General features: G+C 46.3%; 1 protein-coding gene across 3 annotated transcripts in view; it reads left to right on the top strand.

The window, feature by feature from the left end:
- Auh (AU RNA binding methylglutaconyl-CoA hydratase) overlaps positions 1 to 15,379 on the top strand; it is a 99,489-nt gene that overhangs the window by 33,715 nt on the left and 50,395 nt on the right. For all 3 annotated transcript variants that reach the window (XM_027409894.2, XM_035442974.1, XM_027409895.2), the window contains exons 5-6: positions 8,729 to 8,821; positions 10,592 to 10,648. In XM_027409894.2, the coding sequence (XP_027265695.1) occupies positions 8,729 to 8,821; positions 10,592 to 10,648 (150 nt within the window). The remainder of the gene's footprint in view (positions 1 to 8,728; positions 8,822 to 10,591; positions 10,649 to 15,379) is intronic.

Here is a 15,379-nt window from a genome sequence, read left to right as displayed (position 1 = left end):
CTAAGAAACCCTTTGCAGTTTATACCTTCCAGGAAAGGAAACATCAGTTTTCTATAGTGGAGAGTCGCTAGGTATGCCAGCCACACTCCGGGACAGCCGCATTCTCGGGAATAGTTGTCCAACACAAAATAAGCTCTATGCTCAGTTGATCAGTCAGTCAGTCTGTCTGTCTGTCTATCATTTGTGTGAATGGGTTTTTTTTTTTTTGGCATTTTTCTTTGTCTTACTGTTTTTTGTGGGGGGAATGGGAGAGTACGAGCATGAAATTGGGTAGGTAGGGAGGGGGGGAGGATCTAGGAGTTGAGGGAGAGGGAACACATAATCAAAATAAATTGTGTGAAAAAATTAATTTAAATAAAAAGTCGCTCGCACTCTGGGACAGTGGTTCTCCACCTTCCCAATGCTGTGACACTTTAGTGCAGATCCTCATGTGTGGTGACCCCGACCATAAAATTTATTTTTGTCGCTACGTCACAATTGTAATTCTGCTAGTGTTATGAATCCTAATGTAAACGTTGTGTTTTCTGATTGTCTTGGGCGACCCTGTGAAAGAGTCTCGACCCATGCTCCAGGGCCTTACTAACTGGGTTCAGCCTCACTAGTGGTCACAGATCTGTAGATTGCTCGATCTCAGTGGGGGGTTGGTGTATACCTCTGATCCCCCAGGCACTGAACCCTGAGGTGCATTATGACATTGCAGCCCTTCCTGACAAGATGGCACTGTGAGTGAAGGTCTGGAGTTCACTGTCTCAGACCCACACAGTGAAGAAGAGAATTTACTCTAGCAAGTTGTCCTCCAACCTACACACACACACACACACACACACACACACACACACACACACACACACACACACACCTTCCCTGCATGCGTGCACTCTCACGAACACTCTAAATAAGTAACTAAATGTAAGGAAAAACCCATTGTGTGCCTTTGCGTTTTGTGGATAAGTGTAGTGAGAGATCCACCCAGCTGCACCTGTGGCGCACCATTTGGGTGTGGTCACAGGTGTGTATGTGAGCATGTGGTATTTAGTCTGGGGTCCTGAACAGGTTCACTCTCTCTTGGTTCTGGTTGGGTCACAGGAGTAGCCTGGGTGTGTGGATCCTTGGAACTGGAACTTGAGGGTCATTGGTGACTTCTCCCAGAATAAAATTAACCTATAAATATAGGTTAATAACCTAATCCCATGTATCTTTTATCCTTTCTCTCCATTTTTTATTTAAATTAGAAACAAGATTATTTTACATGTCAATCCCAGTTCCCTCTGCCTCCCTTCCTCCCCTCCCCTCACCCTCAACTAACACCCTACCTATCCCATACCCTTTCTGCTCCCCAGAGAGGGTGAGGCCTTCCATAGGGGGTCATCAGAGTCTATCATAGCCTTTGGGATAGGTCTAGGCTCACCCCCTTGTGTCTAGGCTCAGGCAGTATCCCTCTCTGTGGAATGGGCTCTCAAAGTCTATTCCTATGCTAGGGATAAGTACTGATCTACTACAAAAGGCCCCATAGATTTCTGAGATCTCATTGAAAACCCATGTTCCTGGGTTCTGGATCAGTCCCATGCTGGTTTCCCAGCTATCAGTCTGGGAACCAAGAGCTCCCCCTTGTTCAGGTCAGCTGTTTCTGTGGGTTTCACCAGCCTGGTCTGGACCCCTTTGCTCATCACTCCTCTGCAACTGGATTCCAGTTCAGTTCAGTGTTTAGCTGTGGGTGTGTCTTAATCTGTGCCGCTACAGATAAGCTTTCCAAGAGGAAGTTTCCTTTCATAGACACCTCTGTGGAGTGTAGCACCGACTTACGATGATTTCCTTGTAGTCTCTGCCATGAGGGTCCTCAGTCTCTGGTGTGACGACCTAAGGCATGGGTAATGTGACTGAGTTTAAAGTGCTGTTTGTCATTTACGCACTTAACCATTATGTTCATCTTAACTGCATACAGTGTTAAACTAAGAATGTAGGCATAGCCTACAGGAGCTCTGCCTCCTACCCTAGTTCCTGCTGAGTAGCTTTGATTCTTGTCACCACTCACGGCCACTCAGCACTTGTAGTTGTCTAACTTTTGTCTCACTATATCAAAAACCTCTGCTGGATAACTATCCATAGTGGTCCTGGCATGTAGGCTGAGGTGGAATGCTCCCCAGGTGTCCATGGCATGCAGGCTGAGTGCTCCCCAGGTGTCCATGGCATGGATGCTGAGGCTGAGTGCTCCCCAGGTGTCCATGGCATGAATGCTGAGTGCTCCCCATGTATCCGTGGCATGCTGACTGAGACTGAGTGCTCCCCAAGTGTCCATGGCATGCAGGCTGAGCCTGAGTGTTCCCCAGGTGTTCATGGCATGCACACCGAGGCTCAGTGTTCTCCAGGTGTCCATCTTGGCCATGTGATAACTTGGCTTTTATTTAAATTGCGTGCTGAGAGTTACTTGGTGAAGAGAAGTTTTGAGTTTGCAGACTATTTTGCTCATTGTGTCTTCTGCCTGAGACTGAGGGCCAAGGAAGAATCATGGGAAGGAAGATTTTAGGAGTTATATAGCTTCTTTATGAGTTGCTAACATCCTGTCCTGTTGGGTGTGCTGGGTGCTATGCACATTGTGACTCTCAACTGTGAACACTTTGCTTTTTACTTTTAGTTTCATTTCTTGTGTCTGTCTGTCTATCTAATCTAATCTATTGACAGTGTTTCTCTGTGTATCTCCTGTTGTCCTGGAACTCACTCTGTAGACCAGGCTAGCCTCGAATTCACAGAGATCCACCTGCCTGCCTCCCAAGTGCTGGGATTAAAGGAGTGCACCATTACAGCCTGACTGCTTTGCTGCTTAAACGTGAGCCATGGGTTAAACTGTTAACTTCCGCTGTTCCAGAATATTACTCCAGAATTTGTCAAGACCAAAAAGGGGATTCACTTCAGTTTTCATGGATTTGTCTATACTTCTAATCCCATAAGAACACCTGAGGCTGTGTTGACTGTAGGCTTTGGTAGTTTCTCAGCAACTGCCATCCTTCCTGCATGGGTGCGGTCACTGGGGACGTGCTGATTTACTGTACACATCTTTAGACCTTTCTTTGACTCTTAGACAAAACACCTTCACTTTGTCCACACTGTCTTGTTAAGGTTCTAGAGGTTTTCCTCAGGGCTTGGCTGCAGTATCATACATGTGTTATGCTCCCCCTGTTGTGTGTCGTCATTCTGTGTTGAACACCCACCCACCCACCCCCCACACACACACACACATACACACACACATCTGACTCCTTCCTCTCTTCTGGCTCAGGTTTCTGTGTCCCATCTCTATACTCTCTAATTTTTGTGACTACATTTTTAAAGACATACTTTTATTTTGCAGGTGTGTGTGTGTGGGCGCGTGTGCACGAACATGCACACACACATGTCAGTGTAGGTACCCTGAGTCCAGAAGAGGGTTCTGGGTCCCATGGATCTGGAGTTCCAGGCAGTTGTAAGCTACCCAGTGTGAGTTCTGGGAATTGACCCGGGATGCTGTGCAGGAGCAGGATGTGCTGTTAACTGCTGAGCCATCTCTCCAGTCCTGTGACTTTATTTATTTTTTTAAAATAATTATACATGTCTTCAGTACTTTTCTGGTTTGTCCCATGCTGTGGTCCCACGAGTGGCCAGGACTCCCCGAGCCTGCCAGGTCTTTCCATGTCACCCTGCAGTGGCATCAGTCTCTCTCTCTTTGTCCTTTGTCTTATTTTGCCACATTCTTATGAGGTTTTCCCCTCCATCTTTCCAGGCTAAAACATCAGCTTACTCTCTTATTTTTATGTATAGACACAGCCTGGACACTGGGCTGTGTGGAGGGAGAGCTGGGCCCCTGCCAGGAGGTGTCTGTAAATAGATTGACTTCTCCACGAGGAGCATTGCTGCTGCTCCCTCCTCCGCCACAGCCTCCAGGGCCGTCTCACTTTCTTTGGATTTTAACCTAGTGTTAGCATTTAGGTGTCACAGTAGTTTGCCTGTGTCTCTAGGGCTAAGGTGGCCGAGACTTCCAGCCTTGGATCTGTTGTCTCCCACCTGAGGGTGGTGGCGCTCCCCTCTGCAGTGCCTGCTGGCATCCGGCTGCACTCTGCTTGGCAGTCCTGGGCCAGCTCCCAGCCCAGTCCAGCCTGCCAGCCTCCAGTAGAGCCGGGGTACCCAGCCTGTCATCTTTATTCAGGGACCGACCGCTTTGTTCTGTTCGTGGTTTCTTCAGAATTTGGAGGGAAGGTGATCTTAAGTCAACTGTAAAGTTTTAGCTGGATCTAGGAATAATTAGGAATTTATTTTGGTTTGTTAATAGAGATTTTATTTCTATTCTTGATTTTGGTATTCAGATTTTTCATCATACTGAGTATGGACCTTTCTGTTAAAGTAACTTTTCTGTTTTGAATAGCAGTACTAGATTTCTAGTTGTTTAAAATTACATCTTATTATTTATTTGTGTGAAAGTCAGGGTGTTAGTTCTCTGCTTCCACCACGTGGGTCCCAGGAGTGGAACTTGTACTGTCAGCTCTGGTCACAAGCGCTGAGCCAGTGAGCCATCTTGCTGACACAGAATACTAGTCTTTAAGCCAAACCAAGTTTAAAAGTCACCCAGCCAGCACTAACCTTCTCCTTGTAATCAGGTCATTTGCTTCTCCAGAGGCTTACAATTAACCTGTGCCTGAGGAGCAGACAGGAGCCTCACCACCTCCAGTCCTGCACTCACTCCAGCCTCACTGGACCAGGGTATGCTGCGGGCTCTGAGGTGCACCGCAGGGCCTGCCATGCTTTCCCTTCTCAAAATAGATCACCTCTTTAATTATTGCTTTAATTATATTTTTAGGAGCATTTCAAAGGATTATTATCTTCCTTGTCATACCTGGCTCACTTCCTGGAATGAAACTCAAAATAGTATCTGATCCCACTGTTGCGTAACACACTGAGTCATGGTTTCTCCTGGAGCTGTGGCCCTGGCATTTCATTTCCTGCCTCAAGTCCTTGGTAGGCATGCACAGCTGCCCTCTGGGTCTTCCTCAAGCCCCTGTGCTGATAGTCTGTCTGCCTTTCCAAGAGTGTGTAGCTTTAGAATTTAGAGTATTATAAAATATTGAATAGATTAAGCTATTCTAATTAAATAATATTTTAGTAGGGAACATTTTATAGCCAGCCTTCTCCCACACAAATTTATGTTACTTTTGAAAGTTTCAGGAGGGATGTGGGCACAGTTACTCTTTTCTGTATCCTTTTTGGATTTCAATTTATTGCCATTCTGTATTCTGTATTTCTTAAAAGTTGTGATGTTAAATTTATTGTATCCCCATTAGAAAATTTAATTCCTCAAATTTTAAATGTCAGATTTAAAACATTTTTTGTTGATTCTATAAAATGCACGATCATAATAGGAAAATGTTAATAGTTATACCTCCTGACTTAGATCCTGTGTCTAGGGCCAGTCTCTTCACTCTACCTCCAAGCCAGACTCCTGGCCAGCCTGTCACTGTGTCTTGCTGACATAATCAGCCTGTTACACCCGTTTTTTTCATTGTGTGGCTGGGGATAAACAACATCATGTCACATCTCTCTGTTGCTGTGTGAGATGGTCTGGCTGTACAGACAGGCTACCTTAGCCTGAGATCAGGGCTGGCAGCACCACATTGCCTGTAACCCCAGCTACAGGGGCCTCAGACACCCCTGGCCTCTGCTGGCATTTGTGCTCATGTGCCCATACCCACACACACACATAATAAAAATAAAGTTAAAAAAACATTGTATGCATGTATGAATGTCTCTGGTAAAAAAGAGAAAGAAAAACAAGTGTTTACTAGTAAAAGGTTTATTGGTTATAGTAGGACAGATTTCACTGTTAGTTTCTTAAAAAAAAAAAAAAAAAAAAGACTCCTTCCTAGAAATTGTATGAGAGAAAACATTTTCTGCAAACTGGGAAAGAGAAGTGAGGCTGGTTCCTTTACACAGAACAGAATGGAGTTGTAAAGGTCCCATCATCACCCCCATCCCCAGCACGGGCCCATTTCCTGGCTCTTGTAAAGTCTGCTTAGCTCTTGAAGGTCACCGAGTCCCACTCATTCCACTTGCTCTGCTGTCAGTCTCAAAGGGCTTGGGAGGAAGGGTTGTCACACAGGCTGTGCTTCCTGTGCACCGTGTGAGAACTGAGTGAGGGAAGGCTTGTGCTTGAAGGACAGGGCAGATTCACCCTTCTGTTTAGCACACTCTGTGGGGAATATCAGACAGACTTGCCATTGTCTTCAACAACAAATGGGTTAATAGTACTTAGTGTACCTAATGAATTTCACCTGAAAAAGAGAAAAATGTGATTACAGGGCAGGTTAAATTGAGCAGTTCCCACTGTCACCTAATGTTCTTCCAAGTGAAATAGGTGGTTGTGAGCCACCTAATGAGGGTGCTGGGAATCAAACTCAGGTCCTCAGGAAGAGCAGCAAGTGCTCTTAACTGTGGAGTCATCTCTGAAGCCACCATATAATGATCAAATTCACCCCTACTCCCTTCCTTCCAACTCCTCCCCTATTGCCTGCAACACAAAAACTAAAAGACCCAGATACAGATATTGGGCTTCAAGCTTCAAGCTGAAGATCAGAAGAGCAAAGCAGCCGGGCACTAGCTCTTACTCTACCTCAGACTGAAATGGCTGATCCACAGCTCTCCCAAACTTCAGACTGAAGCCTCTCCTCAGCATGGCTGGAGAATCCTGAGACTTAAATGTCTTCCTATCCTCAGTGTGGTTGGAGAATGAATGCCTGAGACTGACTACTGAAGACCCTGCTCCTATCTTTTATACCCCTCTAGTGCTGGGATTAAATGTATGCAATCCCAGGTGCTGAGATCATCTTTGTGTGAGCCGTTTCTCTTTAGTACTGGATCAATCTTGTGTAGATCTGGGTGGCCTTGGACTCTGTCTACCTCTTAATCCTGAGCCCTAGGATTAAAGCTGTGTGTCACCACCGACTAGCTTCTGGCTTCTGGGATTAAAGGTGTGTGCCTGGCTTCTATGCTTGTGGCTGACTTTGCTGTCTGAATCCTCAGGCAAGCTTTAATAAAGCATAAACAATATCTCACCACGATTCCCCTCCTTTTCTTCTCAGTTTCGTGTGTTCTCCCCACCCCTTCTTAGAGCTATCCCAATGTGCATGGGTGGGGCCACCTACTAGAACAGGCCTCTCAGTGATTATATCCCTAAAGAAAATGGACCCTCCCTCCACAGGCATTCGTAGAGGTGGGAACCCTTCCCTGTCCGTGCTTGGACTTTGGCTAACGGTGGGAGTTCTTCCCCAATCCTTGCTGGGATTTGGCTAGATGTTATGCAGTTCACGTGTGCAGTGGCCCTGTCCTGTCCAGAAACCCTGGCTTTTATAGTCTTCTGACACTTGTTCCACAAGGACTCCTGAGCTTTGGGGGTATGATACAGATGCTGTGTTTGAGTCTTACTCTCTACACAGTGACCAATTGGGGGTCTCTATTCGTCCTTATCTGCTGCAAAAAGAAGCTCCCCTGATGAAGCTGAGAGATTCACTGACCTTTGGGCATAAAGATAAGAGTGTAAGGGGCAATTTATTAACAAGGTAGCAGGGTTAGCTTCTCCCCATGGCCTGTCACCTAGCCCCCCATAAGTTTTGGACCCAGTTAGCAGTGCCTGGTGTACATTCTCTTGTCAAGAGGCTTCATCCAATCAGAGAACGTTATCTACTGCAGCAGCATTCATGCCACTATTACACCAGTGGGCGTGTCTTGCCAGGCCAGTTGTTATCGGAGCTCACAGATTCAGTCCTGGCTAAGATTGTTGATATGTGTGCTTGCTTCAGGATATCCATAGAAATCGACACACCAGGGAAAGGGCTTTGGGTGAGGATTTCAGGGGAAGGGGATAATGGAACTGGAAGAGTTAAATGGGTGGGGGTTGGGGGTAGCAGAGGAGGGATAACACAGCACCTTTGAAAATGCCATATGGAAACATGCTACTGTAGAAGCTTCCAGTAATACCTTCTTGTAGGTTCTGTGAATGCTGTCTCTTCCCATGTCTACTTCTGGTCAGGATCTCAGAGCCAGAGGGGACTGTGGATGGAGACTTTGTGCCACCCTTGCCTGGTGGTGTTACCTGGCCTGTACCCTTTGTGGCCAGCTGCCCTGTGTGCTTCTTTGAGCAGATGCCATGTCTCCAGGTGGCATTCTGTGCACCGAGCCCATCAAGGGTCAGGAGTTCCGAAGTCTGCTTCAGTTACCCCGACTTGAGTTTGTATGAACTAAACAACCTTGTGAAAGACTAGGTTCTCTGATTATGAAGTTACAGAATTCAGTAAAATCATCTTGAAGGTGATTCAGGAAATGGGATGGTTCAGAAGTGTTACCTGTTCATAGGTAGACTTGTCTACAATCATTATGTAAAGGGTTTTTTTGTTTGTTTGTTTGTTTGTTTTTTAGAGACAGGGTTTCTCTGTGTAGCTTTGGAGCCTATCCTGACACTCGCCCTGGAGACCAGGGTGGCCTCAAACTCACAGAGATCTGCCTGCCTCTGCCTCCCGAGTGCTGGGATTAAAGGCATGTGCCACCAACACTCGGCTATGTAAAGATTTTAAAGAATATTGGGAGTGCTTGTGTTTTATTGAAGACAATAGAAGCATAAAGTCTGCATATGATACCCTGCTTAAGAATATGTTCTGAGTGACCTGTGTTACAGCTGTGGCTTTGAGTGAAGGATACACTCTCTCTGTTTCAGCTAACCTCCCTGTGCCCACGATCGCAGCTATAGATGGACTTGCCTTAGGAGGTGGTCTGGAGCTGGCTTTAGCATGTGACATTCGTGTAGCAGGTGAGAATTTATCCTGTTAATGTAAGTTTTAATAGGAGCTCAGGTTAAAGAATTAATTATAAAGTGATATAATTTGCATGAAAATCAACGAATTTGGAGAGTCCCGTGTTTGTTGAAGTAAGCCTGACTCAGAAAGACGGTCGGTTTCTCTTACTTGTGGAACCTAGACAGAAACAAAAGGACATGAAAGGAGATTTTGGGATGAGGAACTGAGGTGGGGGATGAAGAAGAGTGGTGAGGGAGGAGCAGATAGGACCCCGGAGAGTCTTGTAAGGAGATCTATTGTTTTGTACGATGATGAATACGCTAATGAAGAAGCCTGGGGTCTGGGAGGACAAGCCCTGGGTTTGACCCTTGGTGCACACACATGGTGGCAGTGTGAGCAGTGCGTACCCCTCAGGCCCTGCTTCCTCTTCAGCAGGACATTAAAAAATCGCCCATGGAGCCTGATGTTTGCAACTCCTATGTAGGAAAACTGTCTTTTTTTCTAGCCTGGCATGCAAAACTCCTACTCTTTTGCCACCCTTTGTTCAGCCTTAGTGAAAAGAGACACCTGAATTTGCGACCCCAGGGCTTTCTCTTTGAAAAGACTGATTTCCTTCCATTTAAAATAGAGCTCGTGACTGCAGCTGTGCATCTGGCCCAGGGAGTCAGTGGACATGTTTGGTCCAGCACTTAATGACTTTATTGCAGTAGTGACAACTTATTCCCTTGAAGCTCCCTCTTTTTGCCCGATTCTGAGCATGTGCTGAGAGAATTGTGAAAAGAGCTGGTACTGGCCACTTGCTAGGTGCTGACTAGGGACCCTTGGCCTGGTTCACTCCCTCTCCTGCCTGGAAGTTGTGTAAGATTCTGTGGAGGATGCAGGCAGGAGCAGAGAGCCCTGAGGGAGTGAGGGAGCTGGGATCTGAGGCCCGTGCTTTTGTCTTGTTCCTAGCAGGTGTGTGCACTCTGCCCTGAGTTTGTTCTGGGCAGGAGAGGGTAGCCCAGTTCCACCCTGCTTCTTGCTGTCACCGCTGTTGTCACTTCATGCTGCCTGTAGGAATTTAGTTTGCCTTTTACTGGCTTCATGTGGCCATGCAGGTTTTGGGGCATGAGGTTGAGGTGTTATTCTGGGTCCCCAAGTTCTTGTGGTAATCTTTACTTGATTCTTTCCTGGTACTGGGGTCAGTTGAGAAGTCAAGGCCCGTGTAGCCCATTCTGAAAGGCAGCAAACTGGGAGCTAGGCTGTGAGAAATAGCCTGAGGGACAGTCAGGCTGTAGAACCTTTTGTCAGAAAGTAACTTGGCCTTGAGCTTTTTTTTTTTTTTTTTTTTTTTTTTTTTTTTTTTTTTTTTTTTCCTTATCTGATAGCAGATAGAGTTGTTTGGTCTGGGGATTGTCCCTGCAGCCAAGGAATCTGTACTTGTCAGGTGGTCTCTCCCTTGATCATGAATCATTAACGGGATTCGGGCCTTCATAAACTGGCAGCATCAGATCCAAAGATGGAGTTACCACTCTGGTCTTTGACCACTGGGACATAGCTCACTGCCAAGCAATTTTGAACAAAAAATATCATGTGTTCTCCTTGGGTAGGGTTGGGGTAGAGGGTGGTTTTGTATGATTATGGGTTTTCATAACAGAAAAAACCTTTTGAAGTAACCTTAAAAATTGTGGCATCAATTTAATCAATGAACAATATTTTCAGAAAATCTTATTTAACTTTTTCAAGTTGTCATATTAGATATGGATGACATGCCCTGCCACTTAATTCTCTTTATTTCTTTTTAGCTTCCTCTGCAAAAATGGGCCTGGTTGAAACAAAGTTGGCAATCATTCCTGGTGGAGGTATGCGTTGTCCATGCCCGTCCCTCTGTGTCCTTTCTTGTTCCCAGATGAGGGTGCAGTGGGTGAGGAGATGGAGGCGTGAGGCTGAGCTTTCAGCAGAGTCCCCGCTCAGCATCACCGTTTGGCCTGTGTGGATTGTGATCTGGGGATCAGCCTGCACTTGCTTGCTTTCTGTGTCATCTTACAGTCTATATGGGTATCACTGCTTGCGTCGTCTTACAGAATCACAGCTGGTTTGAAACTTCTCTGTGTGCATTTGAACATTCACCCCAGAGCATCATATACACAGCTAAATGGGAAATGGTGTTTTTTTTTTAAGATTTTATTTATTTATTATGTATACAACATTCTGCTTCCTTGTATATCTGCACACCAGAAGAGGACACCAGATCTCATAACAGATGGTTGTGAGCCACCATGTGGTTGCTGGGAATTGAACTCAGGACCTCTGGAAGAACAGTCAGTGATCTTAACCTCTGAGCCATCTCTCCAGCCCAGGGAAATGGTGTTTCTTTTACTCAGCTTTGTGTTGCTGTGACAAAACACTAGAGGTAAACAGTTTGTAGGGAGGAAAGGTTGGTTTGGTCTCACAGTTTCGGAGGATTCAGTTCACTTTCATTGTTCTGCCTTACCGGCCTGTGTTGGAGCTAAGCATTGAAGTCTGGAAGGCATGGCAACCAAAACTTACCTGGTGGTGAGAGAGAAAGGGGGTGGTGGAGGGGGAGGGACAAAGGGACCTGGGTCCCTTTCAGTACCCTATTTCTAGGTGGCCCCTCCTCCCACCTCCTCCTTGTAGTGCCTCTCTGGGGGCCAAGCTTCCTTGGGTGTTTTGGGACCCAAGGGTTTAAACTCCACTAGGTTTTTGAGCTCCTCCTGCATGTGCACAGCAGGACAACAGCTGGTGTTAGAGGGACAGAGCTGTGTGTGTCACTTCTCCACGTGTGTGGGGTGGTGTCCTTTCCTTTTTAAAGTCACTTAAAAGTGCACTTTGCCGACATTGATATTGAGACATGGTACCCTTCCTCCCCCCATGTCTGAATGCTTTGCTGTGGTGATTCAGAGAATTTGTAGACATTCCCATTTTATAATGTCATTGTTGAAGGAAGGTGTCATTTTGTTAGACCCCCGAAAACTCAAGTATCCGGGGTCCCAGGCCACGTTCTCGGTCACCCCAATCACCAGGCGGATTCGAGAGCTTGCTGCAAACTGCACGAGGCTTTATTGTAATTTAACGAGCAAACCCCATGTTAGCTCGGGTCTTTGATCCACCCACCATGGCGGATGGCTAGCAAAGACAGTTTGAAGCCGCTGTGCACAGATCTTTATAAGGCAGAGTAAGGGGAGTGTCTAGGGATACGCACAGGCTCACGATTGGTGTGCCTCCAGGCTTGGAGGGCTTGCCCTGTGTTGATTGGTCAACTGGTTGTTATGGCCCATAGGCCCTCCCAGGGTGGTTGCTATGCTCTCTACGTCATTGCTGTGTACTTGTCCGTAAAGCACACCCAGGGTCGTAAAGCATAGCGCCACCAGCTAACTTCTGATTGGTTCCTTGTCACAAGACAGGCATCTGACCTCTAAGTGACCAAGGCAGGTTTATGGCAAGCACGTGTTCGGCTGTTATGGCTTCTCCTTCCCCTCCCCACTCCCCTTCCGTTTCCCCTCCCCCTTTCTCTTCCCCTCTCCCTCCCCCTTCCCTTTCCATGTCACAGGTATTGTATATTTTGATTTATGTCTTGTCTTTCAGTGAGCTCTTTGTATCCCTGATAGGCTGGCCTTAAACTCTCCACAGCTTGCCTGCCTCAGCCTCCCAAGTGCTGGTTAAAGGTGTGAGCTTGGTACACATTTTATATTTCTATTTCAGAACTATGAGAGAACGCCTTTCTGTTTTTCAGCACTAAGTTTGTGGTAATTCATCCTACCAGTCCCAGGAGACTGGCAGTGACCCCCCCCCCCCAGGTAACATGTAAGGAACGTGTTTGATGGGTCAGTAGCTGGCAAACGGCACTGGTGGTGGGAGATGCTGATTTGGACATTGACTGTATCTTGAACATGAAGCCCTTTGTGAGCACAGTATGAGATGGAGTGGCTGTGTGAGAATCACTGCTTGTTAGCTGGCTAGACTGGCAGTTGACAGCCGAAGAGAGAGTGAGAACGCCTGTCGCCTCCTCATACTGCCTGCACTTAGCTGGAGACAGAAACATTAGACTCTCTCTAATACACTAAGTTCTTCTGGGGGCCTATCACAGTGGATCCATTGATCGGAATCTGCTTTTGTAGATTTCATTGAATTTGGACTGTTTTCTCAGGAATAGAATTAGTTTTCTAACTTTTTTGGCTTGTATTTTTGAGACAAGGTTTCTCTGTGTAACCCTGACTGTCCTGGAACTTCCTTTGTAGATCAGGCTGCCCTCAAACTTACAGAGCTTTGCTTGCTTCTGTCTCCCAAGTGTTGGGATTAAAGGCGTGTGCCACTACTTCCTGGCTCGTTTTCTAACTTTTACTGCGCACACTCGTAATGTAAAAGCCGGAGTGCACTGGCATTTTCCCCATCTCCCTGTGATAGGCGTAGGTCTGTTACCTTATTTTGTGAGTCTGAGGATTGTATTTCAGCGGCTCCTTTACCTTCGGAGCCTTCAGTTCATGACTCCATCTCCCAGCGTGGTACAAGGGTGTAGTTTCATATAGAGCATATAGAGCGGGCTTTGTTTCTTCTCGACTCACCAAGACCTTGTGCATGGCCCAGGTGCATTACTGTTTTGGTTCTTAAAATAAGCATTTTCTGGTTTAAGTTGCAGAACAGTTTATTTCAAATAAAATTTTGTCTTACTTAGAGGGTCTAGTGTGCAAGCTTGTGAGGGAATTGTCTTCTGCTGTCCTCCAGCCATCGTTTCTCTTCTCCTCTTTCTTTCTCATGGAGAGGTTTAAAAACATCCTGTGGCCTTTGGAGTGGTTCCTCCTGTAAAAGCCCTTGCCATGCAAGACTGACTCCTGAGCTGGGTCTCCGGATCCCACGATAGATCGAGAGAAGCAGCCCTGGGTGTGTGCGTTTCTAAAACTTCTGCTTCTAAATTGGCGAATTTTGCTACGTTTGAGAGGTTCTGAGATACCTGCTTTATGATCATTCTGTTAGCTGTTAAAACTATCTACATTTAATTTTTTCTTACTTCTTTGTGACTAAAAGGTTTCCCTGGCCTCCACAAACTGTATGCCCAGTGGGAGGGTCTCCCAGAGAGGCCTGGCGACAGTGTCTTTTCCAGGCAAGAGCTAAAAGAGACCGAAGGGACAGTCCATCAGTGTAAGTGGGAGTCTGGGGACATCACTGTGGGAAAAGTAAATGTCTCACTTTCCTTTTTAATGCTTTGGAGGAAGTGAGTGTCTTTGAGCAAAATATGTGAAGTGCATCTGGTCTGGAGAGTGCGTCTCGTAGGTGGGGGGACCCCCTCTTTGCAGTTCCTGCAGGCCCACAGCACTTGGAAGTTTGTCCAAGTGAAACTGCGCTTTCCATTTGGATTTTTGTATATTGGGTGGAGTCAGGAGAATTAGCTTCTGCTCTTGCTGCCATTTCTTCGCACTTGCCCTTCAGTGAACACTCATTCGCTTAGCACACATGGCTGATCACACTAGCATTTGGTTTTCTTTGAGGTTGAGCTTCAGCCTAAATAGCAGTATGATCATTTCTAACATTTTATAAATTAATAAGAGGTTCAACTATAAAGTGATTGTTTCTGAGAGACCACAATATTCCTAATGAACCACTCCTATCAAGTAATTTAGGTTAGAATTCTCAGGTGTAGTTTTTATTATGATTATTGTTTAAAGTTAAATTACTGCTAGAAGTATGTAGTCTATGGGAGGTGAAAAGAGACGCAGATGGATGCTAGAGTGAGTTGGGTCAGATGCAATCCACAGTAGAGCACACTGTCAGGCGCCCATGCTAGCCCTCCAGGAAGTTTGAAAGCTGGTGAGCTGCTCATCTCTGTCCCCTCTGACCATTCGACTCTCTCTTCCTCTGTCCAGCCTTTCAGAGAACATCTGGGAGTGTTGTCATGCTGTAGGCAAGCAGTGGTGGTCACCCATGCTGGCGCACTGTCACCTCCAGGGCTGTGGGTCTATTCTTGTGATGCCAGCTTCCTCACAAAAGCCCTTTCTCTGACCAGATAACAGAATTCTCCATTACATAGTTGCATAGACGGGATTAGCGGTCCTTTCCTGAGTGTCCTGGTGACCTTGGCCGTACCTGACAATGATCTTACAGGGTCTCTCAGTTCAGTTTGTGTGATGCTTACTCCTGAGTAAGTTGAGCTCTTTCAGCTTTGGTAAGAACAACTACACAGTGATGATGGGCTCTTCCTAAGGTGTCCAGGTGTCTGGTTATTGGCAGTGGTACTTTTTTTTGGTCATTTAGCATGGTCAATAAGATGTTTTCCTACTGTCTTAGTTAGGATTTCTATTGGAGTGATAAAGACTGTCCAAAAGCAGCTCAGGGAGGAAAGAGTTTAAGTCTGTCATAGAGAAATTAGGAACTGAAGCAGAAACCACAGAAGAACAATGCTTACTTACTGGCTTGCTCTGTGTGTTTTACTCCGCCTGCACCCAGGGCCACCTGTCCAAGGGCGACACCACTCAACATGGGCCAGGCCCTTCCACGTCAGTCATAAAACTCACCTTGGCTTGCTCCCAGGCCAGTGTGGTGGGAGTGTTTTCTCATCTGAGGTTCTCTTCCCAGATGAC

Source organism: Cricetulus griseus, chromosome 3, assembly GCF_003668045.3.
Source record: "Cricetulus griseus strain 17A/GY chromosome 3, alternate assembly CriGri-PICRH-1.0, whole genome shotgun sequence".
NCBI classification, from domain to species: domain Eukaryota; kingdom Metazoa; phylum Chordata; class Mammalia; order Rodentia; family Cricetidae; genus Cricetulus; species Cricetulus griseus.
The sequence above is the reverse complement of the archived record's forward strand: the minus strand, read 5'-3'. Positions and strand labels throughout refer to the sequence as shown.